The sequence below is a fragment of the Phoenix dactylifera genome, unplaced genomic scaffold, assembly GCF_009389715.1.
Source record: "Phoenix dactylifera cultivar Barhee BC4 unplaced genomic scaffold, palm_55x_up_171113_PBpolish2nd_filt_p 001897F, whole genome shotgun sequence".
Taxonomy (NCBI): Eukaryota; Viridiplantae; Streptophyta; class Magnoliopsida; order Arecales; family Arecaceae; genus Phoenix; species Phoenix dactylifera.
Genome location: NW_024069185.1, coordinates 1 through 25,297, shown reverse-complemented (window position 1 = coordinate 25,297; position 25,297 = coordinate 1). Strand labels below are relative to the sequence as shown.

The 25,297-nt window shown below is 40.9% G+C and overlaps 2 protein-coding genes and 2 long non-coding RNA genes across 4 annotated transcripts; 3 read left to right on the top strand and 1 right to left on the bottom strand.

Annotated features, from left to right (window-relative positions):
- Nucleotides 1–995: 995 nt before the first annotated feature.
- On the bottom strand, nucleotides 996–25,225 carry LOC120109191 (MACPF domain-containing protein At4g24290-like). Its single transcript, XM_039122938.1, has 2 exons — nucleotides 24,348–25,225; nucleotides 996–1,364 (listed from the first exon to the last, which is right to left on the bottom strand). Exon 1 carries the CDS (start codon nucleotides 25,038–25,040, stop codon nucleotides 24,351–24,353), a length of 690 nt encoding a protein of 229 aa, XP_038978866.1. The 5' UTR covers nucleotides 25,041–25,225; the 3' UTR covers nucleotides 996–1,364; nucleotides 24,348–24,350.
- Nucleotides 2,482–11,586, top strand: LOC120109195 (glycine--tRNA ligase, mitochondrial 1-like). Its single transcript, XM_039122940.1, has 9 exons — nucleotides 2,482–2,970; nucleotides 3,480–3,550; nucleotides 3,593–3,755; nucleotides 8,177–8,371; nucleotides 8,504–8,728; nucleotides 9,721–9,756; nucleotides 9,936–10,016; nucleotides 10,093–10,501; nucleotides 10,873–11,586. The coding sequence occupies exons 1-9, from the start codon at nucleotides 2,497–2,499 to the stop codon at nucleotides 11,106–11,108; spliced, it is 1,890 nt and encodes a 629-aa protein (XP_038978868.1). The 5' UTR covers nucleotides 2,482–2,496; the 3' UTR covers nucleotides 11,109–11,586.
- LOC120109192 lies at nucleotides 12,979–14,961 on the top strand. The gene is made up of 3 exons (XR_005510192.1): nucleotides 12,979–13,032; nucleotides 13,961–14,060; nucleotides 14,932–14,961. It is a non-coding gene; the product is annotated as an uncharacterized LOC120109192 (long non-coding RNA).
- Nucleotides 17,399–19,530, top strand: LOC120109193. The gene is made up of 3 exons (XR_005510193.1): nucleotides 17,399–17,452; nucleotides 18,380–18,479; nucleotides 19,477–19,530. It is a non-coding gene; the product is annotated as an uncharacterized LOC120109193 (long non-coding RNA).
- Nucleotides 25,226–25,297: the final 72 nt, after the last annotated feature.

The following is a 25,297-nucleotide window of genomic DNA, read 5'->3' as shown; positions in this document are numbered from 1 at the left end:
AAAGTTCTTTTTTTGAAGTTTCGAGGTTCCGCATCCATCTCAGGACCCCATTATCTCAGGGGAACAGGATGGGATGTCTGGGACGCCTAGCTCCTGTTTTATCCTTCGCATGAAAGAAGGATTCGCCTTTAGGAAAAAAAACAAAAATCACCTTTCTTTGGATCGCCTATTTTAGACAATCAATTTCAAGCAGCGTTCCAGAATTTTATGCTCACAAATCAATCTAATTGATCGATATTATGCCATCTTAATTTTTTGAGTAATTTAAATATAAACTACAATTTCATATGCATATAATTTTGAAATAAAAAAAATACATAGTTACAAGTTCATTTCTAGCATCTCTAAGGATAAATATTGCATATATTATTGATATTTAATTAGCTTAAGCTTTTGTAGGCCACTTCAACAAGATACTTGAGACCCTTCCTATAAGTAGAGGGTACAATCTTCTGGAAGGTTGCAGCAGTTGCACTTGGGTGGCAGCTTCTCATTGCCAGAAGATGTGACGCCTTCACGACAAAGTAGACTGCATGGCGCGGCGCCCACGCTGATTTGCACCTCCCAAAACAAGCCTATATGTTTTTTGTGGCATCAAACAACAAAAAGGAAAAGCAATAAATGAGTTTGTTTCTAGGCTTATAGTTATTCCACACACATAAATACATATACTGCCAGGGGAATGGACTAAATACCAGATAGCGGGAGAAGCAATACAACTAAGGGTTTAGTGCATGCCATGTCTTCATCTGAGCTTCTACCAAGGTCTGGGACAGCTCCCAAATACAATCTCACTCTTGCTGGAAAATTGATTTTCAGTTCAAACAACAAGGGTGGTACTTCATTGATTTTCAGTTCAAACAACGAGGGTTGTACTCCAACCCAGACCACATGGGACAGCTCCAAGTTTTTCAATATGGCAATTTTATTTCGACTGAGACAACTTCCATGCATGCTGAAAATTAAGATTTAGATACGAGCTCCGCAGACTTTCATAAGAAAAAAAATCTCATTTGCTTACCAAAGATTATATGTTTGTTTTTTTTCCCCAAGAAATGCTAAACAATTTACAAGATGTTAAGAGAAATAACAACAGATGCAATACTGCATCGAAAGATATAACCCAAGTACAGGCAACCACCCAATGAACATGGATGTATATCATGAGAAAAAATCGGAAACTGTGGTAATTGGTAAATCATACCGACCCTATACATCATAACAACCCTAGAGACTCCATCATTCCCCCTCAACCATTTCCAGTAATCTTTTCTTAAGACTTTCTGTTTTACCGCGCATACAGAGAATACTTACATCTGACACCAAATTTTCCATTCACTCCACTTCCAACTTCTCTTTTTAACCAAATTTTCCATTCACTCCCTTTCTGTAGTGATCTTATACAGGCCTGATAAAGACTCAAACCAACTTTTCTTCCATCTTGAAGAAAGCACTCATCGAGGTTGTATGTGTTCTATAGTTTTCAATAAGAAATTCAGCATTTCTTAAACACAGCACATACACGACCCCAACCCCCTCCAAAAAAAAGAGAAAAAGGAAAAGAAAAGAAAAGATTTACTTAGCATGAAGCTGCTTTCTTCTTGATGTATGGTTGATTCACCAAGTTTCTTACTTTAGTCCCTTACTGCTTGTTTTATCATTCTTTCAATTTCCTTGGTCTGAAATTCAAGTTAATAATGATACATTACTTGCAAAATAGCAGATGGCATGATACTGTTACGTCTCTTTGAGTAAGAAAATAATTTTAACTGGCAATGAGGCATGAATGAGTCACGATGTACCATAGTCGACTTAAATTGCTGTGATGAAAACTGACATGTTAAAGCATCATAATATATCATCCCCATTCATTAGACAAACTATTTGCTCTTCCAAAACTTGTGTTGATACAACATGAAATAAAGAGCTGAATTATTTCTACAAGGAACTGATCAAAGGAGACAAATCTCTCCTTCCCAGGCCGCTCCCCGCGGATGGATTCCTTTCCTTTGCCTTAAAGGATGTTGGAGCCAAGAACGATCATGCATGGGCTCCTCTCCTCTTGGATCCCAATCTCCATGCAGCCAATGGAGACTCGACACGTTCAGAAGTAAACAAATCTTGTCCCTGCGTCATGTCCCTCTCGGAGTTTCTCCTTGTGCCTTTTTTTTTTGGGTAGAACCTTGTGCCTTTCCTTTCTCCATGCCTTTCAAACACTAGGCTTTTCAGAGGATCACTAGGCGTTTCAGAGGATGTTGGAGTTTTCGAGCGTAGCATCACTAGGCCTTTCAGAGGATCGCATAGTAGCAGCCCTGCACCCTCGCTAGCCCGATCCCACCTTTCTGATGATGATGGCCGGCTAAGGCTCCGGGCTACGGACGGACAAGGCAGCAGGGCTTGGACCGGTCCATTGCTAACCCAACCCTCCACCCAGCGACAAGAGAAGCCGAGACACAGAGAAATGGGGTTTTTGTCCTCCCCCAGATACCGGATGGGATGGGGCCCACCCTCAACTTCCTGTTTAAAAACCCCCTCCCTCCTTCCGACCGTCCCTTCTCCACCATTTCCAGATCCCTTACCCCATCCAAAACCCTCATCCTCCGCGCCGCGCCGAGCCCCTCGCCCATGGCCGCCTCCGAGGACTACCTCCGGCGGTCCCTCGCCGAGAAGCAGACCGCCGTCGACGCCCAGTCCGAGGCCGTCCGGGCCCTCAAGGCCCTCCCCGGCGTCTCCGAGGACGAGATCGACGCCGCCGTCGAGGTCCTCAAGGCCCTCAAGGTCGAGCACGGCGCCGCCAAGAAGCAACTCCGGTCCGCCGTCAGCGGCAAGGTGGCGTTCCAGAAGGCCGTCGAAAACACGCTGAAGAGGAGGTTCTTCTTGATCCGCGGCTCCATGATCTCCGGCGAACCCCTCACCTACAGGCATCCTGGGAGCGCCTTCAAGTCCAACGTCCTTGACTTTTGGCGCCAGGTAACGCTGTCAAAACCTTAGCCGTTGAGTAGCAGAGCTTTTACAAAATTGTACCAGCAAGTCCATCCGATCCAGTTCTCCCCACAAATGAGAAAACAAGTTTCCCCCATCGTGTGTCTAAAATGCTTATAGGTGATACTTAACGTTTGAACAAATTTCTATAACTAGTACCTGATAATTAGATTTTTTTTTCTTTATATTTAATATTGCATCAGTAGAAGCTTGCATTGATATTTAAACTCTTACATTCAGCAACAATGGTGATCATTTTTTGGGAATTTGTCTTTACATTTGATTCTTCTTGCTAGCATATACTGCTCGCCGCATCTTTTTCATCGATTTTGAATGCTGAGTTGTTCGTTTTATGCTGTTTAATTTTGAAAAGAGCGTATTATTTCTCATTGATCGAATGCTTAATTATATGTTTGAACACTGTTTTATTTTGAAGGCAAAACATAACTTCTAGTACACAGAACGCTACAATAATATGTTTCATATGTTTTCTTTAGCACTTTGTTTTGGAGGAGTACATGATGCAGGTGGATCGTCCCTGTGTCATTTCAGAGTACATGCTTCCTAGGTGAGATAATTTGCACATGATATGTACTTAATTAGCAGTGATTGGTGTCTGGTATTTAGTTGCTGTTCGATTATCTGTGGATTGTAGGTGTATGTGGCCAAAAACAGCACAGGGTATTCCGGTGAATTTTAAGTACTTGTACGATTACAATGACGAGAAGCTTCCATTTGCAGCAGCTGGGACTAGGGTGGCATTTAGAAATGAGGTTTGTTTGCTTCCATTTTTTTCCTTTACTGTGGGTATAATATTGTGCCTTTAGGCATAGAAGATCACATCGTGTAAAACTGCCGTGTGTAGTGAAGATCTGAGCTGCATTATCTTGTTATTGATTTTATGTGTTAAAAGTTGGTGTTTTAGTATACATCCAGGAACGATGATTCTTGGTGAATGTATTTCTTTTCTTTTTGCTAAGAGAAAGTGGATGCATTTCTTTAATGCTTGATCGCATACTAGGTCTCATCTAATTGATTTGTCAATTCTATGGGCTGAGCATCCCAAGTTAAATAAAGATGACTCTTTCATTGCTGTTTGCTCAGGTCCTAGTATTGGCATATGTGAACTTAACACGAGTTGATACCATGAATTTGAGGGCCTCATCCAATGAAATTATTGACTTGAACGATAGCATGCAGAAAGACTTAACATGAATTGGGAATTTGGGATAGTTAAGTTGTTGGCTTAACCTAATTAGATACAAAATATGGCTTCAGCGCAGTTAATCCTATAGGACTAGGCTAATTGGTTTTGTATCATATGAAAGATTTAGTTGTTACGAAATGAGTCTGCAAGCACATCTTTGAAAATTCAAATTTAAGCAACTTGCACATTTTATACATAAGGTTCTTAGTGTACTTTGTGGGGATTGTGTTCTAATTTATCTAGTTGCTCTGAGAATCTTTCCTTAAAGATGAATATCGTTCCCTAATTTAAACCATGTCAAAGTCCTATTTTATTCATTCTCTTTCCAAGTCTTGTAGAACCTTAGAGACTTGCTCTCGATTACATGCTCCTGAATTCCATAGCCATGTGGCCTTTTAGTTTTTTTTGGTAGATGACTCTCGCCTCTAGCTGAATTGGATAAAATCAATAGAGAGATGGCATTTGGTTATCAAATTTTGATGGACCATACCTTGATTCCTCAAGCTGATGCTATGTATATGGGAGAATGCTTGCCTTAGTTAAGCTCCACCTGTCTATGGACACCTATGCTTGATCTAATATTTGATAATCATTCAATATGCATATGTTAATGCAAATATATAAATTTTTGGTTCATACACAAATTTGGGACAAAAAACAGAGACATCATGTGGATGGTGCTCTTTTCCCTCTTCTTTGACCACGGTTCTTTCTCTTGTTATCACTTCCACATTCCGTGTTCCTCTCTGATTTATGCAATTGAGGTGCTAATTTGGCTGGTCGAACATGGGTCAAAGCAAGCATTTTATATAATTCTACTTAAGCTATTGATAGTGGATTAGTTGGGATTGCATGCTCCAATTTGTTTATAGAGTATGCCTTGAATTATATAGACCTGATTGCTTACTTCAATGACAGACATGCTCAATTTCGTTAGTAATATAATAAGAGTTTCTTGGATGTTTTAATCTATCAAGGGTCAAGTTTATTATATCTCTTTTAACTCAAGGAAAGAAAAGAAAAAGTATTGAAAATTGGTGTTATATAGTCTGTGTACTTAAATAAATAAATTTAGTTATGCTCTTTCCTCCATGTTTTTCCGATTGTATACCTGCTCATTTGCTATCATTGCACCTTTTTCCACCAAAATTGAAAATGCCACAAAAAGAAGAGTCCAGTGTTATGTGGTGGCTAGTTATGAACACCCTTTTTTAGAAAATACGAGCCTTAGTTTATCACCTTTATGTCCTTGATCTTCGATGTTGTCTAGCTAGATGGTCAACTAATGTGCTATATCTTAATTTCTTCTCTCAAAGTAACATAGCAGTTAGCGTCAGTGCTCTCTCAAAGATACATACAAAAATGATATTTCAAGCTTTTGTACAACTTATATGAGAACGACAACTTACAAATTTGAAAACAAATTGGCCGCAACTTGTAGTTATTAAATTCGGCGCCTTGGTTTTAGTCTCTTCTCATTTTTTAAAATTTACAATTTATTTCCATAGATTTATTGCTTGTTCCATAAAAGTTAAGTAATCATGGTTGTTTAACTGGCCAGGCAATTGGTGATAGTTTAGCTTTACAGCCTATTGTGATTGCTGTTGTCTCTTCTTGTGCTCTTCCTATTTTATTGTATTTTAATTTTTTTTTATTTATTTCCATGACTTTTTTTTTGCCTTTTCCATCAAAGTTAGGTAATCAGGGTTGTCAAACCGTCCAAGTGACCATAGGTAATAGTTTAGTCGTAGAGCCTAGATGGCTGAATAGGCAGCTTCACTTAGTACAACAGTCAATCTTTCTCTGGTCTATTTACTTCATTTATGTCATTAGATTTTTCATTTTGCATTATATTTGACAAAATAGCATTTTAACACACATTCAGTAGTACAAGAAATATTTTGTATTACTACTCATCAGTAATAAACAACATTTTCAAGACATTCTGATTTGTAAAATTTGGATGCTACCCAGCGCATAAATAAGGAAAAGATATGGTAGCACATATTTGTATTGCTTTAGCTTGAATTTATAGATTGCTTGGCTTTCTTGGTCATTTAACTTGTGAAAGATAGAACCCGGGTTTGTTGTTTCAAAATAAAAGAATTTTCCGAATGCATATGTGAAGTGAGATATTGCTTTGTATGTGTACTGATGTAGGACAACTTAGGGGATGACCTACAATAGCATGGTGGGAGGAATTGGCGAATAGCTAATTTGTTGCCTTGCTGTTCTATTGCAGAAAACAGGGCAGAAGCAAACACTTTAATGGATTGAAGGAAAGAGGGGAGCTTTCTAGGTCCATCCTAGGGTTTAGAGATAGTGTTTGTTGTTAGAAAAAAGTTTCAAGGGGTTTTAGGATTAAAGGAGAAGGTTTGATGTTGACTTGAAATTTAATTCAGGCAATAATACATATATTCACAGGTTTTTGAAGATAGGGAAAGACATGAGAAGTAAAGGAGTTGAGAGATGAAGAGGGAGAGGGGAATAGAAGACACTAGAGGCAGGGCGAGAGAGGGAGGAGAGAAATCACTTTCACAAACTCATACAATACAACCCATGACCACCCTTTCGTTTGCCGATACACTATGCGACTTGGGGATGGAGTAACCTAATAAAAAAGACATGCAAGGACCCACCGACCACATATATTGAAAAACATGTAACTTGGAACCCAAGTAACGTGTAGGTCAAGTAATTTAAGGGCCAATTTAATCTCATATCCATTTTTTTAATTAAATGTTAAACAAATAGAAACTTGATCCACGATTAATTTTGGACCATCAAATAATTTTGATGCTCCAAGTAGTTGGATGAGGGTTTAGATCATCATAATGGAAAAATTTGCCGCAGGATCTAGGCCCTTGACTTTATGATTCGTTTCCAGTGCATGGATCTCATGCTTGAGGTCTTGATGTTGCTTTGACACTTTTGATTCATCTCCAAGACTCGATGAGGGAAACTAATATAAAATTTTCTTGTGATTGTATCCTCAACTGGTTGTTTCTGTGCCCTTGGATCTTCAGCCACAAAGCTTTTGATCATCTGATTGATGGTATTCTTTCATCAATACACAAAATCAACAAGAAATAGATCACTAAGATTCTTAGGATATGGTGCACCTTCAATTGCAGGTTTGAAGGTTCGCCATTTGCCATATCTTCGTAAACATATCTTCTGTGGAGACATTCTTGTTCTATGAAAATTTAATTGCAAGAACTTTTCTCTGGGGTGCTTCATTTCTTAATTTTTCGTACTTGTGATATTGCTGCTGCACAGCTGGAAGAAGCAGTGCAGGAAAACAGCAATGCTTGTAAATGTTTGGGAAACAATTAACTATTTGACAGTATGGATGAGGTACTTAACTGAATTATGAGGGAACAATAATTAGATCAAATGGCGAACATTGTGCTCACTTTGTTGTGGAGCACGTTGTTAATGTAGCAGGCAACTGAGTTTTGATCACAAACCAACCCAGTTCTTAATTTAAGCTTCCCACCAAAAGTTCTTGGCGTAAACAATCATTATCAAATTTTACTGAATTAGCTGAGGATTGTTTGAAAATTTAATGCATTTTTTATGTCCTTTCTGGTGATATAACTGTCAGCTTAAAGAACTGAATGAATGATTGCACTGTTTCCTCATTTTCTAAAATAGACATGTTCCCTCTGTAACATTGGAAAAGTGAATTCCTTGTTCTTTTTTTTTTTGTGGCAAGGCTTCGCTTTATTATTCACCAGATCTTGTTTCTCCCATATTGATTTTTGATATTTTGTCTGAGTATGAGATGATTTTGTGCTTTTTTCAGTTGAAGGAATATAAATGCAATAATTTGGACGAATAATTAAATATATTTGATGCTGTTCTCTTAATCCAAAAGCTATGCTAGTAGAAACCATGTGCGTTCTTTTTTGTGTTACAGACTTACAGGCCTCTGTTTTATGTTCAACCATCCGTCTGACATAACTTATTTTCTATGATGAGTAGATTTCACCTTGCCAAGGTCTTTTCAGAGACGGCAATTTCACACTAGCTGAGATAGAGCACTTTGTGGATCATGAGGACAAATCCCACCCAAAGTTTGTTGATGTTGCCGGCCTGGAGTTTTTGATGTTCCCTAGGGAAGAGCAACTAGCAGGGAAATCAGTCAAGTCAATGGTCCTTGGTGAAGCTGTTTCAGAGGTTGGTTTCTTTGACTACCTTATTATCACCTTTGTGCTGATCGTTTCTTCCTTTACCTTTAATTTATTTTGACATCTCTATTCTTCATTTGGTTTAGTTTCCTTTAAACATTGTTTTAATTTCTTTTTATAGGCAACAATCAACAATGAGACACTTGGTTACTTCATAGGACGGGTGTATCTTTTCTTGACTCGTCTGGGAATTGACAAAGATAGATTGCGCTTCAGGCAGCATCTGCCAAATGAGATGGCTCAGTATGCTGCAGACTGTTGGGATGCGGAAATAGAATGCTCCTATGGTTGGATTGAATGTGTTGGGATTGCTGATAGGTCTGCTTATGATTTACTAGCTCATTTGGTACGTAATCAAGACCTGTTTGCACCTAAGAATGCCGTGATGAGTTCTGATTGTGACAAATTATAATCTTATGCACCTCTTACAAAACTATTCTTCTTTTAAACACGTGAGAGGACTAGTTAGCAATGCATTGGGTCAGGTTGATTTGTGATTGGATTGAATTTGGGTCGTCATCAAAACTCTCAGCCCATACAACCCACAACGTTTGAAAAGAATAAACCCATACCAACTCATTTATCATGGGACCTGTACCTGACATGCTATTAGGCTTCACTTGTTAGTTATGTATCTTATAACTGAAATGAGATGGGGTCAAGAAGAGGTATCTAGGGTGTGGCATTGAGAGTGAGGAGAGGAAATTAAGGTGTTGAAGAAAATGTGATAAATCTTGAACATGCTGTCTACTCCACTTTCTCTTCAGTATTTTTTGTTTCCTCTCTTAACTATGAACATCCGCAGCTGGGTTTCAAGGGCTTGCTCAACCTCTGTTAACCTGTTGGATCTGAGGCTGAAAACCAAACCTGTTTATTTTGGGCAAGTTGGGGCAGGTGTTGGTTGGTCTTCATCAGAAACTGCCACACCTATGAAGAGTAAATGGAAAACAATGTCGAATAAGAAACCAAACCTTCTGTTATCTAAGACCAATATATAATGGTGCCCTTTTTACACTAGTTTGCAATTTTTCTACTAGTTTGCTTCATATGTAAATGGCCTTCAGATTTGCTTCTTTAGAACATTACAAGCTCATGGCTTTGTGCTTCTTTTCAAAAGTTGATTGTTATTTTCATGTCTTGTCCAGCTTCATCTTAGCTATTGTTTACTTTTAGTTGCATAGAAACACAATCTTCTTATGTTTATGCATGCCACTCTTTTGCCAGAGCTTTAGCTAAAGCTCTTCTTATCGACTACTTATTCAAGTTTTTATCTATCGGCTGATTAAAACTTCGTAGATTAATGTTGAAGTATGATGATTTTATTATGTTGTTCAACAGGAGAAAAGTCGTGTCTCAGAACCTAGAGAGGTGGAGGTGGGATTTTCTTTCCCACTTTTTTTTTAATGTTTAATTCCGCATGTGGAATGGCAAATCACTGACCTCCATACTTTGCTGCAGAAGTTATGTTGCACTTTTTCTATCCATTGTCCGGAAGATACTGACGTTCCTATTTTCAACTTGCTTATTGTTTGATTTTTTTAAATAAATTTCAGAAGCTGGTTATTACCCCATCAGAAGAGCAACTAGGTCTTGCATTTAAGGGTAACCAAAGAATGGTGGTTGAAGCATTGGAGGTAACCTTTGCACATATTCCATGCTGCTAATTACTTTGCCTTTTCATTTATAGCTTCTGACAAGCTCTTTGGATAGGCCATGAGTGAAAAAGAAGCGCTGGAAATGAAAGAAGCTCTGGATGATAAAGGAGAGGCGGACTTCCAAGTTTGTACACTTGGAAAATCTGTAAGGATCAAGAAAAACATGGTATCTATCAGTATGGAAAGAAAGGAGGAACATCAGACGGATTTTTATAACCTTTCAGTCATCACGCTATCTTTTGTTACTGGACGAATAATCTACTGTCTCTTTGAGCATTCTTTCTACACAAGACCAAGCAAATCAGGGGATGTACAGCGGAATGTGTTCCGCTTCCCTCTTCTAGTGGCTCCAATTAAGTGCACGGTTTTCCCATTAATCAAGTCTCAACAGTTTGTTGAAGTGGCCAACCTCATAGCTAAATCACTAAAGGCGGCTAATATCTCACATGAATTAGATGTTACAGGTATGCCTTTAAAATATCAGCATCTGATAATAACTGAACTCCGGTTTTAGTCAGAATTCTGGAATGCCATTATTTCATAGGTTGTGGCAGGTAATGTTACTTCTCTTCCCATGGATTCTAAAACAATCTTTCTTTTTTTGCCAACTAATCCTACTGTTAAGTTCTACAATGTTTTATCATCAATTTGCTCCTAGACAGCTAGAACTTGGTTTGTGGATCGACAGTTTAGTAGATGATTGCATGACATTTAAATATACTGATTGTTGTGATTGTGCTGATGCAATGAAATATACAAGTCTACTTAACTTGAAACACTATACAGAAACAATAGCTTTTAAAGTAAGCTGCTTATAAATTACGATTTTCTACAGGCAAGTCTATAGGGAAACGTTATGCCATATCGGATGAGCTTGGTGTCCCCTACGCCATAACTGTCGATTCGACTGCTAGTGTGACCATGCGTCAGAGGGACAGCAAGGAGCAGATCCGTGTAAGCATTGAGGAGGTGGTCTCAGTTGTGAAAAAAGTCACGGTTGGGCAAAGCACATGGGCTGATGTGCTCTGTAGATACCCAACCCACGTTGCTACACATGCTGATGAGTTGTGAAGCGGCTTCTGACGGATGAAGTGATGAAAGCAATTCCTTATCTTGCTGAATTTTCAAACTACTGGAACTTATTAGGCTATTATATTTGTTAAACGGTTGCACACAAAATTGTGGTGATGATCTAAGAGAGTAATATTTTGCTATTTTGCACACAAAATTGTGGTGAAGCGGCTTCTGACGGATGAAGTGATGAAAGCAATTCCTTATCTTGCTGAATTTTCAAACTACTGGAACTTATTAGGCTATTATATTTGTTAAACGGTTGCACACAAAATTGTGGTGATGATCTAAGAGAGTAATATTTTGCTATTTTGCACACAAAATTGTGGTGAAGCGGCTTCTGACGGATGAAGTGATGAAAGCAATTCCTTATCTTGCTGAATTTTCAAACTACTGGAACTTATTAGGCTATTATATTTGTTAAACGGTTGCACACAAAATTGTGGTGATGATCTAAGAGAGTAATATTTTGCTTTAATGTTCTCTGTTTTATCCACAAAAAAAAAAAAAAGGAAAAGTGCTGAGGCTGAAATTAAAAACTTCCGATACGAAAATCTCCCAGTTAATAAGCGCAGGCTAGGTCCTCATCTGCAACCAAGAGAAATTTAAAAGCAAAGGATAACTTTATATAAGGCCACAAAGGCTGCATAATAGGCAATGATACACCCAAAACCCTGTAAGGTGATTGTTGTACGTAGCCATATGAATCTAAATTATTTCCTTACATCAAAGTTAAATTGATATCCTGCACAAGCTTTTGACGGCAGCTTCTTATAGCCGGAAGATGTGCGGGTGACATACTCAACTTCAAGGCAATATTGAGGGCAGGCCATGGCTCTGGTGCCGCTTTGCAGCTCGGCGAGCAAGACCATGCCTCTTAGCATCAAACACCAAGCATGTAAAGAAAATAAACTGATTAGTTTCTAGCCGGTCCATGTATAATGATTGACATACCCGCATATGAGATGAGAGTAGTACCAGAAAGTAGGAGAAGCATCATAACTGAGAGTTTGGTGCTGGTCGTCTCTTCTAAGCTTGCTTTCAGACCTGGTAGATGGAGGTCAGGCTGGTATTTATAAGCCTGGTATGAATTTATGTTCTTAGTCCTAACACTAACGGATGATTAATTTGCCATGTCTGAGGCACAAAAAGTTCGACGATTCATCATGGAAATTCAATGGTGGATAGTGATGGCTAAGAGAAAGCATCAAGTTTCCTCGATGAGATGAGTGGTGGATTTTTCCAAATCTAACAATACTGTATATGATGTCCTGATAGATTTTGGTATCATCTTAGATTATCTTTAGAGAGCAAAATCAACATTTTCTTCGTTCTTCTTTGACTGTAGCAGCTATGGTGGACTTTGCTGGAGGGTTGACTGCATTCTGTATGATTTCATGTTGGATTCCGGGATCATCTCAGATTATTTTTAGAAAGCAAAATCAACCTTATCTTCATCCAGGGCAATTTGTTTTTTTTTTTTTTTGGCCAAACAAAAGGGGAAGGGGGGAGGAAGGGACAAGCCCACCTCCGCGTAGCAGCCCCCACCCCGCCAGAAGAATATTCGATGCGGGAAGAAATGACCATGTGTTGGGCACCCCGACCGGTTTTACACTTTTACTCATACCCGGCCCGAAAAGACCGGGCCCATCCACTTATTACGATGGTGCCTAGGTTACGATCGTGGGAGAAGAAAGGGGGGGGGGGAAGGCAGCGGCGCTAGGGAGGTCGATCACCGGAGGAGGCCGACCGTCGGGGAAGATCGATCACCGGAAAAGGAAGGTTCCAAGATCCGACCGGTGGTTGAGGAAGCCATAAAGCCTTCCCCTTCGGCGAAGACCTCTCCCACAAATCCGGTGAAGCTCACGGATTCTCCACCGATTCCTCGCCGGAAGGGCCGCCGGAGCACCCCCACCGGACCGAGGTAAGCATGGTTTCTTCCTTTGTGTTTTATTTTCTGGATTTGGGGTGGCGTGGGTGAAGATTTGGCCGGTGAAATCGTCGAAGAAGGATCCGAAACGGGGGTACCCTGTTTCGGCTTCTCTTTACGGATCTTGCCGCCGGCCGCCGGGATGGCCGAGATCCATGGCGGGAAGGGGGTTGATCGGATCTGTGTGAGGGTTGGAGATGAGTTCCTAGGGTTTGTTGTGGATGGGGATGGTGAACCGAGGTCTTCTCCTTGTGGTTCCACCTACTTCCCCTCTTCCTCTCGTCGGTTGGCCGCCGGCCGGCGACGACGGAGAGGTGGCTGCCGTCGGGTGAAGGCCGAGCCACCATGTTCTTCCGTGGATGAAGGGGGAGGGGGAAGGGAGGAAAGAAGTCCATCTGTTGATGTTGGAGGGGGAGGAAAATCATGCCTGTTCTTGGGAGGAAGAAGAAGAAGAGATAGAAGAGGAGAAGAAGAAGAGATAGAAGAGGAGATCTCTTCTTCTCTCTTTCTCTTGGCCGGCCCCCATCGTCGGCGACTGCAATAGTGGCGGCCGGCGATGGTTCGGCTAGTGGGGTTGTCGGGTTGGGGAAGGAGAGGGCACAGCCACCATGGTTGTTGCCCTTGGATCAAAAAGGATTTGAGGAGGGAGATGTATTCCCAACCATGAAGAGAGAGGAAATCATCCCTTTATGTTGGTCTCTTCATCGGGACCGGCCATCGTCGCCTGCATGGCTGCGGCCACGGCTGGCGACGACATGGGCCGATGGTGCAAGGTGGGAGTCGGGCCACCCCGACTGCCCTAGATCTGGAGGGATTGAGATGTTTGGGGACCTGGTGATGGACCCCATAGTAGATGTGAATTATGGTTTAGAATATTTAAATATTAAATAATTTAGTTTGTGATTTATAATTGATGTTGTAGGGGAAGAGTCAGCGGTGCCAGGAGGTTTTGATCAGGGGACTCAACACCCCAGCTCGTAGGTTGTGATCCAGATCTGTATTTGAGTCTGTCTACAATTTCGGTAAGGATCCTTGTACGCCGATCCTGCATGATATAATATTTTTTTATACTTAGATATGTATGATATGCTATAATCCAGATAAATCAAAAATATATGATCGTATTCACTTGTGGTTGGTATTATGATGGATGCATGCATGCGCATAACTTACACCTACATAATTGGACTGATAGATGTGGTGCTCTAAACTAACTATGTAATATTGGTTGCCCCGTCACGGGCTGGAAACGTGACCGTGGTTAATTTAAGCCGGAAATAAATATAAAGGAATTGATGTGTGGATGTAAACTGGATTGTATGAAAAGAGACTTTGGATTTATCTTGTTATTATGGCAGGCCTTGTCACAGGCTGAAAATGTGATACTTTGGCAGGCCCCCTCACAGGCTAGAAATGTGGAACTATAATGTGCAGGCCCCGCCATAGGCTGAAATGTGATACTTTGGTAGGCCCCATCACAGGCTAGAAATGTGGAACTATATTGTGCAGGCCCTGCCACAGGCTGAAAATGTGATAATTTGGTTGCCCCACCACAGGCTGAGAAATGTGACCGAGATTTGACCCAAAGTCGGAAAGATAATTGATCCGGATCAAGTTAATATAGAATGGAAAGAAAAAGCATTGAAAACATTAATGAAGATTTATGAGCTATCGTATGCTATATCATTCTTGCGTGGTTGGACTTTCATTGATATTTGACGTACATACTTATATTGATTATTTGAGCCTTTTGATAGCCGGTTTATGATTTCATGAAATGTGCATCGATTTGTCGTGGCTTTCAAATTCATATTATTATTGTGTTGGTATGGATGTGTAGGGATTCTTACTGGGCTGTAAAGCTCACCCCCTTTTCTTTTTTTTCTTTATCAGAGTTGCAGGATGCATAGTTTTGGATGGGATGGGCGCAGAGTGCGAGCACCAGAGTCATTAGTTAGTTAGTTGTTTATTCTTCTTTGATGTCGATGAACATTTGAAGAGCTCGTAATTGAACTAATTTGTTTATTTGGACATGTCGGATTTGTCTATTTGAATTTCTAGATTAATTGTGGATTTATTGGAATTTTTGTTAATCATAGGCCTTGCATGATCTTTAGGGCACTGCTCTAGGGCTCATGCGGCCGGTCGCGTACCGGACCCGGGAGCTGGGTTCGGGGCGTGACAGAGTGGTGTCAGAGCTTAAGGTTAAGGTATCCTAGGGTTTATGTTTAGGTGAGTATCAGTGAAGAATTATGATAGAAAAACTATCAGAGATTTGGTTTATAATCACTTGAGATTGTAACAAGAATGATATTATAATCTAAGGTTTAAGACCACTAGGGACTGTGGCCTTAGTGGCATTAAAGTTTGAGGTTTAAGATTATTGGAAAATGTGACCAGTTGGAATCCAAGCATATGTTTAAGATCACTAGGGATCGTGACAGAAATATATCATAGCTTAAGGTTATGACCACTTTGGACATGACAATTAACTTCAGTGCTTAAGCTGTAAGATCACTTGGCATTGTGATAAAATGTATGCATCGGTTTGGTTTTCGATGCATACGGAAGGAAAGTATAAATTGTCTTTGATCATGATAAGAGAGGTTTGACCTAAGATAAGTGTAGGTCAACAATGGCATATCGAGTATACCATGTTCAGATATTATTTAAATGATTTAAAAGTTCAAATTTGATTTGGGTTTTGATGTGATCATACTTTTGGTTTTGCTGCTAATTATTAGAGTGGGATTTGTACGTTGATTTAGTATTGGAGTAAGCTAAGGAGATTTCATAATATTGAAAGGAACGTTTTTCGAAGTTGAAAATGTATGTGGATTATATCTGGTGTTGGCATGTTGGATATTGCAAATAGGTCTATTTCCTATGGATGTATTTGATTATTTTGAGGCCATAGAGTATGCATATTGATGGGAGAATTCTAATTATTTGAATTCTCATGTTTGGATTGGGCTACTGGATTTTACTTATAATTGTAGAAGACTAATTGATGCGTTAATTTAAAACTCAAGCCTAGGTTTAAGATTTGAGCAGGGATCTTTTGTCATTATTGATGAAGCCACCAATAAATGTCATATTGAGTAGAGACTTCGGTCATGAGATGCTTACATGAATTATCATATATAGCATTACTGATGGATGTTAAGAATCTTGGTGAAGGAAGATCAGGAGATCGATCGAGTTAAATTCTAATCAGTGTATTGGTTCAATGACTTCTAACCCATTGAATTTGAAGTAAATTCTGTTGGAAGGAAAATCAATGTAGATCCAAACTTAGATATTTTGGATTCTAAGAAGGTTGTGGAGATCACATAGTGACCTTAAACTTGACTAAAGGATCGGGGGTTAGTTATGGTATGTACACTCTATATAAATTGAGGACAAAAAGATTTAAAGGTTTTGCTCTAGTTCTACTTGGAAATTTGAAATTTGGAGTTTCTTAGTCTCAATGCAAAGTGATACTTTAATCAGAAATCATTTTGCGACTTTAAAGAATTAAATGAATTAAATCAGAGTGTGCAGCGGAAGTGTGGTAGTTTGACTTATTTTGAAACTGGTTAAGATCATTAATATTTGATCTAAAAGGCATTATGATGAAATACTTGAGTTAGTTTCAGGAGAATGTTGTTGATTCTATGGATCTCTTATTTATTGGAATGATGTGGGAGAAAGAAAAGAAAAATGATTATAGAATATTAAGAGCATTTGATACTAAAGATTTCTCCTATCTCTGTCAAGCCAATTATGATCTCTGTGTAGAGTCAAGAGAAATTAATTTCTTTGGGATATAATTATGGCATTTTAATCCAAGGTTGGAAATTTGGAATTCTTTTGAAGGAGATCAAAAGAACTTACTACGTGTGGTAAATAGAAAGGATCAAGTTTTGAGATGCTGTGATTTTTGTATGTCAAAATCTTGAGAGTAGGTACTCTAAGAGGGAGACTATTTGAGATCTCAGGAATGATATGATGGATGTATATTTTTAAAATTTGAGACTTTAAATAAGTTAATTTCGAGGACGAAATTTTTTTTTAAGGGGGAGAGTATGTAATACCCAGCAAAAAAAAAAAAGGTGGTGGACGGGCCGGCCCGAAAAGACCGGGCCCATCCACTTATTACGATCGTGCCTAGGGCACGATCGTGGGAGAAGAAACACCACAAAAAAAAGGGGGGGGGAGGCAGCGACGCTAGGGAGGTCGATCACCGGAGGAGGCCGATCGTCGGGGAAGATCGATCACCGGAAAAGGGAGGTTCCAAGATCCGACCGGTGGTTGAGGAAGCCATAAAGCCTTCCCCTTCGGCGAAGACCTCTCCCACAAATCCGGTGAAGCTCACGGATTCTCCACCGATTCCTCGCCGGAAGGGCCGCCGGAGCACCCCCACCGGACCGAGGTAAGCATGGTTTCTTCCTTTGTGTTTTATTTTCTGAATTTGGGGCGGCGTGGGTGAAGATTTGGCCGGTGAAATCGTCGAAGAAGGATCCGAAACAGGGGTACCCTGTTTCGGCTTCTCTTTACGGATCTTGCCGCCGGCCGCCGGGATGGCCGAGATCCATGGCGGGAAGGGGGTTGATCGGATCTGTGTGAGGGTTGGAGATGAGTTCCTAGGGTTTGTTGTGGATGGGGATGGTTAACCGAGGTCTTCTCCTTGTGGTTCCACCTACTTCCCCTCTTCCTCTCGTCGGTTGGCCGCCGGCCGGCGACGACGGAGAGGTGGCTGCCGTCGGGTGAAGGTCGAGCCACCATGTTCTTCCGTGAATGAAGGGGGAGGGGGAAGGGAGGAAAGAAGTCCATATGTTGATGTTGGAGGGGGAGGAAAATCATGCCTGTTCTTGGGAGGAAGAAGAAGAAGAGATAGAAGAGGAGAAGAAGAAGAGATAGAAGAGGAGATCTCTTCTTCTCTCTTTCTCTTGGCCGGCCCCCATCGCCGGCGACTGCAATAGTGGCGGCCGGCGATGGTTCGGCTAGTGGGGTTGTCGGGTTGGGGAAGGAGAGGGCACAACCACCATGGTTGTTGCCCTTGGATCAAAAAGGATTTGAGGAGGGAGATGTATTCCCAACCATGAAGAGAAAGGAATCATCCCTTTATGTTGGTCTCTTCATCGGGACCGGCCATCGTCGCCGGCATGGCTGCGGCCACGGCTGGCGACGACATGGGCCGATGGTGCAAGGTGGGAGTCGGGCCACCCCGACTGCCCTAGATCTGGAGGGATTGAGATGTTTGGGGACCTGGTGATGGACCCCATAGTAGATGTGAATTATGGTTTAGAATATTTAACTATTAAATAATTTAGTTTGTGATATATAATTGATGTTGTAGGGGAAGAGTCAGCGGTGCCAGGAGGTTTTGATCAGGGGACTCAGCACCCCAGCTCGTAGGTTGTGATCCAGATCTGTATTTGAGTCTGTCTACAATTTCGGTAAGGATCCTTGTACGCCAATCCTGCATGATATAATATGTTTTTTATACTTAGATATGCATGATATGCTATAATCCAGATAAATCAAAAATAGTTTTATATTAAATTATATTTTGATCGTGTTGGCTTGTGGTTGATATTATGATCGTATTCGCTTGTGGTTGGTATTATGATGGATGCATGCATGCGCATAACTTACACCTACATAATTGGACTGATAGATGTGGTGCTCTAAACTAACTATGTGATATTGGTTGCCCCGTCACGGGCTGGAAACGTGACCGTGGTTAGTTTAAACCGAAAATAAATATAAAGGAATTGATGTGTGGATGTAAACTGGATTGTATGAAAAGGGACTTTGGGTTTATCTTGTTATTATGGCAGGCCCCGTCACAGGCTGAAAAATGTGGTACTTTGGTAGGCCCCCTCACAGGCTAGAAATGGGGAACTATAATGTGCAGGCCCCGCCACAGGCTGAAAATGTGATACTTTGGCAGGCCCCCTCACAGGCTAGAAATGTGGAACTATAATGTGCAGGCCCTGCCACAGGCTCAAAATGTGATACTTTGGTAGGCCCCATCACAGGCTAGAAATGTGGAACTATATTGTGCAGGCCCTGCCATAGGCTGAAAATGTGATAATTTGGTTGCCCCACTACAGGCTGAGAAATGTGACCGAGATTTGACCCAAAGTCGGAAAGATAATTGATCCGGATCAAGTTAATATAGAATGGAAAGAAAAAGCATTGAAAACATTAATGAAGATTTATGAGCTATCGTATGCTATATCATTCTTGCGTGGTTGGACTTTCATTGATATTTGACGTACATACTTATATTGATTATTTGAGCCTTTTGATAGCCTGTTTATGATTTCATGAAATGTGCATCGATTTGTCGTGGCTTTCAAATTCATATTATTATTGTGTTGGTATGGATGTGTAGGGATTCTTACTTGGCTGTAAAACTCACCCCCTTTTCTTCTTTTTCTTTATCAGAGTTGCAGGATGCATAGTTTTGGATGGGATGGGCGCAGAGTGCGAGCACCAGAGTCATTAGTTAGTTAGTTGTTTATTCTTCTTTGATGTCGATGAACATTTGAAGAGCTCGTAATTGAACTAATTTGTTTATTTGGACATGTCGGATTTGTCTATTTGAATTTCTAGATTAATTGTGGATTTATTGGAATTTTTGTTAATCATAGGCCTTGCATGATCTTTAGGGCACTGCTCTAGGGCTCATGCGGCCTGTCGCGTACCGGACCCGGGAGCTGGGTTCGGGGCGTGACACGTGGGCCGGCTCGGTGACCCCTCTGGGCTCCGACACGAACCCTCTATGTGAGTTCGTTCAGGACAATTTAGTTCATTTGAGAAACATTTTCCTTGAATGGAATTACAAAATTGATGCTGCTCTGTATTTATATATTTTAGAGGTTTAGCATGTAATGCTTCATATATTTGACATCTGATTGATATGATGCTGTTTATATTTTGCATCTAATGTTCGCATGAGCTTGCAATACATCATCCGGGCCCATAGTCGGCTCTACTTTCTCTCTCGGGCATTGGTATGTATTGCATAGGATATCTCTCGTTTGGATGAATACCCTCAAATTTTGGTGTGAATAATGTGGATTGTACTAGTCAGCCGAGTTCTTATTCGAAATAGAGACCGTCTGCATAGCCGATCATTTTCAGTCTCATTTGATGGAAGATTATCATTCCTTGATCTATAGATTCAAACGAGTCATAAAAAATAATTTATATGCAGATACCACTCTATCAAGAAATAGATTTAATCTATTATTCGATTTTCAGCCCTAGTTTAACAGAAGCTCGTACCGTGCTTATTTCTTTTCGGCCATGGCTAGGTGAAATTATTAGATGGACTAGGTACATCATAGATCTAGGATGAAGAGAGTCTAGCTAAGATGATTTCACCCTAGCTCTGTGATGGATCCGATCCACCTAATAATTTCTCCATGGCCAGACCTAGGCCTCCCTTGTCTTTTTGGGCTTGGCTTTCCATTGTGAGCACATATTGTGCTCTCGAATGATAAACCCAAGCTATAGTAATTAAGGCTGCAAATGGGTCGAGTCGACTCGTGACCCGATCCGATCCGACCCGATCCATTTTGGAGGATCCGTGGTGCCAGGTCGGATTCTAAAATTGAACCCGTCCTATTTTCGGATCGGGTTTAGATTTACTAAATTTAGATCCGACCCGATCCAAACGGTCCATATATAAAATATTAAAATATTATTATAAATAATAATTTTCACACACCTAAAATAATAAATGCTAGTATTTGTGGTTACTGTTTATTACACCTAAACCTAAAAAATGCGTTGATTTTGTGGCCGTGGATCCCTCCCTCTCCTTCCCAGGCCGCTCCCCGCGGATGGATTCCTTTCCTTTGCCTTAAAGGATGTTGGAGCCAAGAACGATCATGCATGGGCTCCTCTCCTCTTGGATCCCAATCTCCATGCAGCCAATGGAGACTCGACACGTTCAGAAGTAAACAAATCTTGTCCCTGCGTCATGTCCCTCTCGGAGTTTCTCCTTGTGCCTTTTTTTTTTGGGTAGAACCTTGTGCCTTTCCTTTCTCCATGTCTTTCAAACACTAGGCTTTTCAGAGGATCACTAGGCGTTTCAGAGGATGTTGGAGTTTTCGAGCGTAGCATCACTAGGCCTTTCAGAGGATCGCATAGTAGCAGCCCTGCACCCTCGCTAGCCCGATCCCACCTTTCTGATGATGATGGCCGGCTAAGGCTCCGGGCTACGGACGGACAAGGCAGCAGGGCTTGGACCGGTCCATTGCTAACCCAACTCTCCACCCAGCGACAAGAGAAGCCGAGACAGAGAGAAATGGGGTTTTTGTCCTCCTCCCCTCCTGCCCTCGTCCTGCTCTTGCTCTCCTCTTTCCTCTTCCTCCACCGCCTCCCCCTCGCCGGCGCCGCCGACATCCCCTGGGCTCCACTCTCACCCCCTCCAACTCCTCCTCCTGGACCTCCGAGAGCAGGACCTTCTCCCTTGAGAAGATTTATTGCCCTAGACGATAACACTACGAGCACCTCCCACGGCGGAGGCCATTCATGCTGCTCAACGAGAATGATTGAGTTTTCTGAGAAGAAGGATGTGATCATGCGGTTAGGGGAAGATTTATTTTATTTTGTAATTTATTTCCATTAGGACAGCTGGACGGATGGCCTATTTCGGTGCATGACTCGGCCAGGATGAAGAAGGGATGGCCCGTGAGCGAAAGTTTTTTTTTGAAGTTTCGAGGTTCCGCATCCATCTCAGGACCCCATTATCTCAGGGGAACAGGATGGGATGTCTGGGACGCCTAGCTCCTGTTTTATCCTTCGCATGAAAGAAGGATTCGCCTTCAGGAAAAAAAACAAAAATCACCTTTCTTTGGATCGCCTATTTTAGACAATCAATTTTCAAGCAGCGTTCCAGAATTTTATGCTCACAAATCAATCTAATTGATCGATATTATGCCATCTTAATTTTTTGAGTAATTTAAATATAAACTACAATTTCATATGCATATAATTTTGAAATAAAAAAATACATAGTTACAAGTTCATTTCTAGCATCTCTAAGGATAAATATTGCATATATTATTGATATTTAATTAGCTTAAGCTTTTGTAGGCCACTTCAACAAGATACTTGAGACCCTTCCTATAAGTAGAGGGTACAATCTTCTGGAAGGTTGCAGCAGTTGCACTTGGGTGGCAGCTTCTCATTGCCAGAAGATGTGACGCCTTCACGACAAAGTAGACTGCATGGCGCGGCGCCCACGCTGATTTGCACCTCCCAAAACAAGCCTATATGTTTTTTGTGGCATCAAACAACAAAAAGGAAAAGCAATAAATGAGTTTGTTTCTAGGCTTATAGTTATTCCACACACATAAATACATATACTGCCAGGGGAATGGACTAAATACCAGATAGCGGGAGAAGCAATACAACTAAGGGTTTAGTGCATGCCATGTCTTCATTTGAGCTTCTACCAAGGTCTGGGAGATATGGAGGTATGACTGGCATTTATAGAGAAGGGCCTGAAATGAATTCATGGTCTTGTTTCTAATGTGAATGAATGATTGATAAATCTCACTTCCTTGCCGCTCAACCTATTCTTTATTTTGATTACATACAGGATATTAAATCGCATGAAAACAAACAAGCAGCAAACTGAGTCAGTTGGAATGATTTAAGATGGAGCGAGTCCAAATAGACGCCCAACTTTGGTCGGAGTTCTTGGCTTGCAACCCGAGCCCACTGAGTCCCCGCCGGGGTTCGGGCCATGGAGCCCCCAGATACCGGGTGGGATGGGGCCCACCCTGAACTTCTTGCTTAAAAACCCCCTCCCTCCTTCCGACCGTCCCTTTCAAAAACATCCATCATGCACCGTTCCTTTTACAGGATCGGCAGGGATTAGGTATTGTTGTGTTTTCAATTTAGGACGTCTCAAATCTGGACCTAGATTAATACTTCTTAGGGGCGTAAATAGGTTAAGATCGAGCGGGACACGAGTAACCCCGACCCCACTCAGTTTCTTGATCGGGGTCTAATTTTGGACCCAAACTCAACTCAATAGAAGATCGGGCGCGGGTGGGGGTTTCATGTTCACCTACCTCATGTCATCACATGTTAAGACAAAAAAAATTGCATGACTCTAAGGAAGATTGCTGGAAATGTAAGGTTATGAAATTTAATAAAGAGTCCCAAAAAAAAATACCATACCTTTTTTTTTAATATACTTCACATCTCTTTCTCATTTACTTCAAGCTCCCACTTGCCTAAATTGCATACTCCCAGAATCAAGCCTTTAACAAAATTGAAGCCAATCAGAAATAGAATCAAACTTCCAACTAAGACCAAATTCTCTCCATGACAAATCTCAACAAATCAACATCTTACCACCATCTTGTTCTCCTGAGAAATTCAAGATTTCTAACAGGATTACAAAAATAAAAATGTGATTATATAATTGACATACCTTAGTCATCCAAACTTCTTCACTTCCGCATGCATCCCGCTCAACACTTGCGCAGCAATGATATATAAAAAGTCAGAAGGATTAAGATTGCATTAGTGACAATTGATTTACGTCATATAGGCCTTTTGTTTCTTTGTTTGATATATCAGGTCAGTTGTGTTCAGAGTCTCAGTTCACTAAGATCTATAGTATTTAGAGTATCTGGGAGCTCATCGCTTAACAGGCTTCTTCCACCCAAAAGTCCAACAGTACCAAAAAAAAAGGCCTCAGTTCTCCCAAATACAATCTCACTCTTGCTGGAAAATTGATTTTCAGTTCAAACAACAAGGGTGGTACTTCATTGATTTTCAGTTCAAACAACGAGGGTTGTACTCCAACCCAGACCACATGGGACAGCTCCAAGTTTTTTAATATGGCAATTTTATTTCGACTGAGACAACTTCCATGCATGCTGAAAATTAAGATTTAGATACGAGCTCTGCAGACTTTCATAAGAAAAAAAATCTCATTTGCTTACCAAAGATTATATGTTTGTTTTTTTTCCCCAAGAAATGCTAAACAATTTACAAGATGTTAAGAGAAATAACAACAGATGCAATACTGCATCGAAAGATATAACCCAAGTACAGGCAACCACCCAATGAACATGGATGTATATCATGAGAAAAAATCGGAAACTGTGGTAATTGGTAAATCATACCGACCCTATACATCATAACAACCCTAGAGACTCCATCATTCCCCTCAACCATTTCCAGTAATATTTTCTTAAGACTTTCTGTTTTACCGCGCATACAGAGAATACTTACATCTGACACCAAATTTTCCATTCACTCCACTTCCAACTTCTCTTTTTAACCTTCTATTCCATAAACACTTCATCATCAGGCAAACAAACTGTCAAAAGTGAGTACCTAACATGCAGAGAGATCTTACCCCTCTCCACGTGCAGTTTTGCTCCAGAGACCACCCAGTAACCAGGCATATCCTGCGGACCCCGCACCATCTCAGTTGTATCAACTAATTTAAGAAGCTTCGGAGTCTGTATTGGAACTGGAGGTCCACCAGGATATACTGCTGAGTTGATGTTCACGTCTGCAGGCCGAGGTGGCTGCTTTTGGAAGGCAGCAGTAAAGTGGGTGCTGATCAGTGTTGAGATGAGGCCAGATTTTTGAGCCAAGCCAGGAGATCCCCCCCACTCTGGATTCTTGACCAGCGTAGCATTAGTAACAGTTGAGAAGTGTAGGCGAAGGAAAAGGACTTTCTTGAGGCCATGGTGCGCTACATGCAACTGATCCCCAGTGACGATTGAGAAATCACTAGATTCAACAGGGGCAGTGCAGATGTGGGAAAAGTGTCTCCATTGAAGAGGTTCGTAGTATTTGCGATCATGTGATTCATGAGAGGAGCTGTTGGTGGGGTCATCCTGGAGCTCAAAGATTCGAGGAAGAGAAGACAGATGTTGCAGATGAATTGCTAAGCTGTTGCTTCTCCTCCCTTCCAAGTACAAGCGAAGGCCAGTCACTGGCCTCTTGCCTACGTCAACCTGCATCACAGCCGACTCAGAAACCTATATGAATAGAACCCTATTATAGTATACATTAGCAGGAAACAGTAGAGATTGTGAATGTGAATTACCAATTATAGACAACAGCTATAACAGGTTTTACTGTGACTTCTAGTTTGAGGGTTTTTCACTGTTTTCTAATTCTCATTTGAGAAAAATATTCCAGAACAACAGGTTATATCTTACTGCAGAACTGGAACTACTTGAAACTGCATTGAAAATTTCAGAAAAGCTACAGTTTG

Excerpts from the sequence above, each read along its gene's own strand:
- LOC120109195 (XM_039122940.1), top strand. The coding sequence starts at position 2,497 with ATGGGGCCCACCCTCAACTTCCTGTTTAAAAACCCCCTCCCTCCTTCC. Across the intron at positions 3,756-8,176 it reads GGGTGGCATTTAGAAATGAG|ATTTCACCTTGCCAAGGTCT; the intron begins GTTTGTTTGCTT and ends TATGATGAGTAG. Across the intron at positions 10,017-10,092 it reads TGGTGGTTGAAGCATTGGAG|GCCATGAGTGAAAAAGAAGC; the intron begins GTAACCTTTGCA and ends CTCTTTGGATAG.
- LOC120109191 (XM_039122938.1), bottom strand. The coding sequence starts at position 25,040 with ATGCAGGTTGACGTAGGCAAGAGGCCAGTGACTGGCCTTCGCTTGTAC.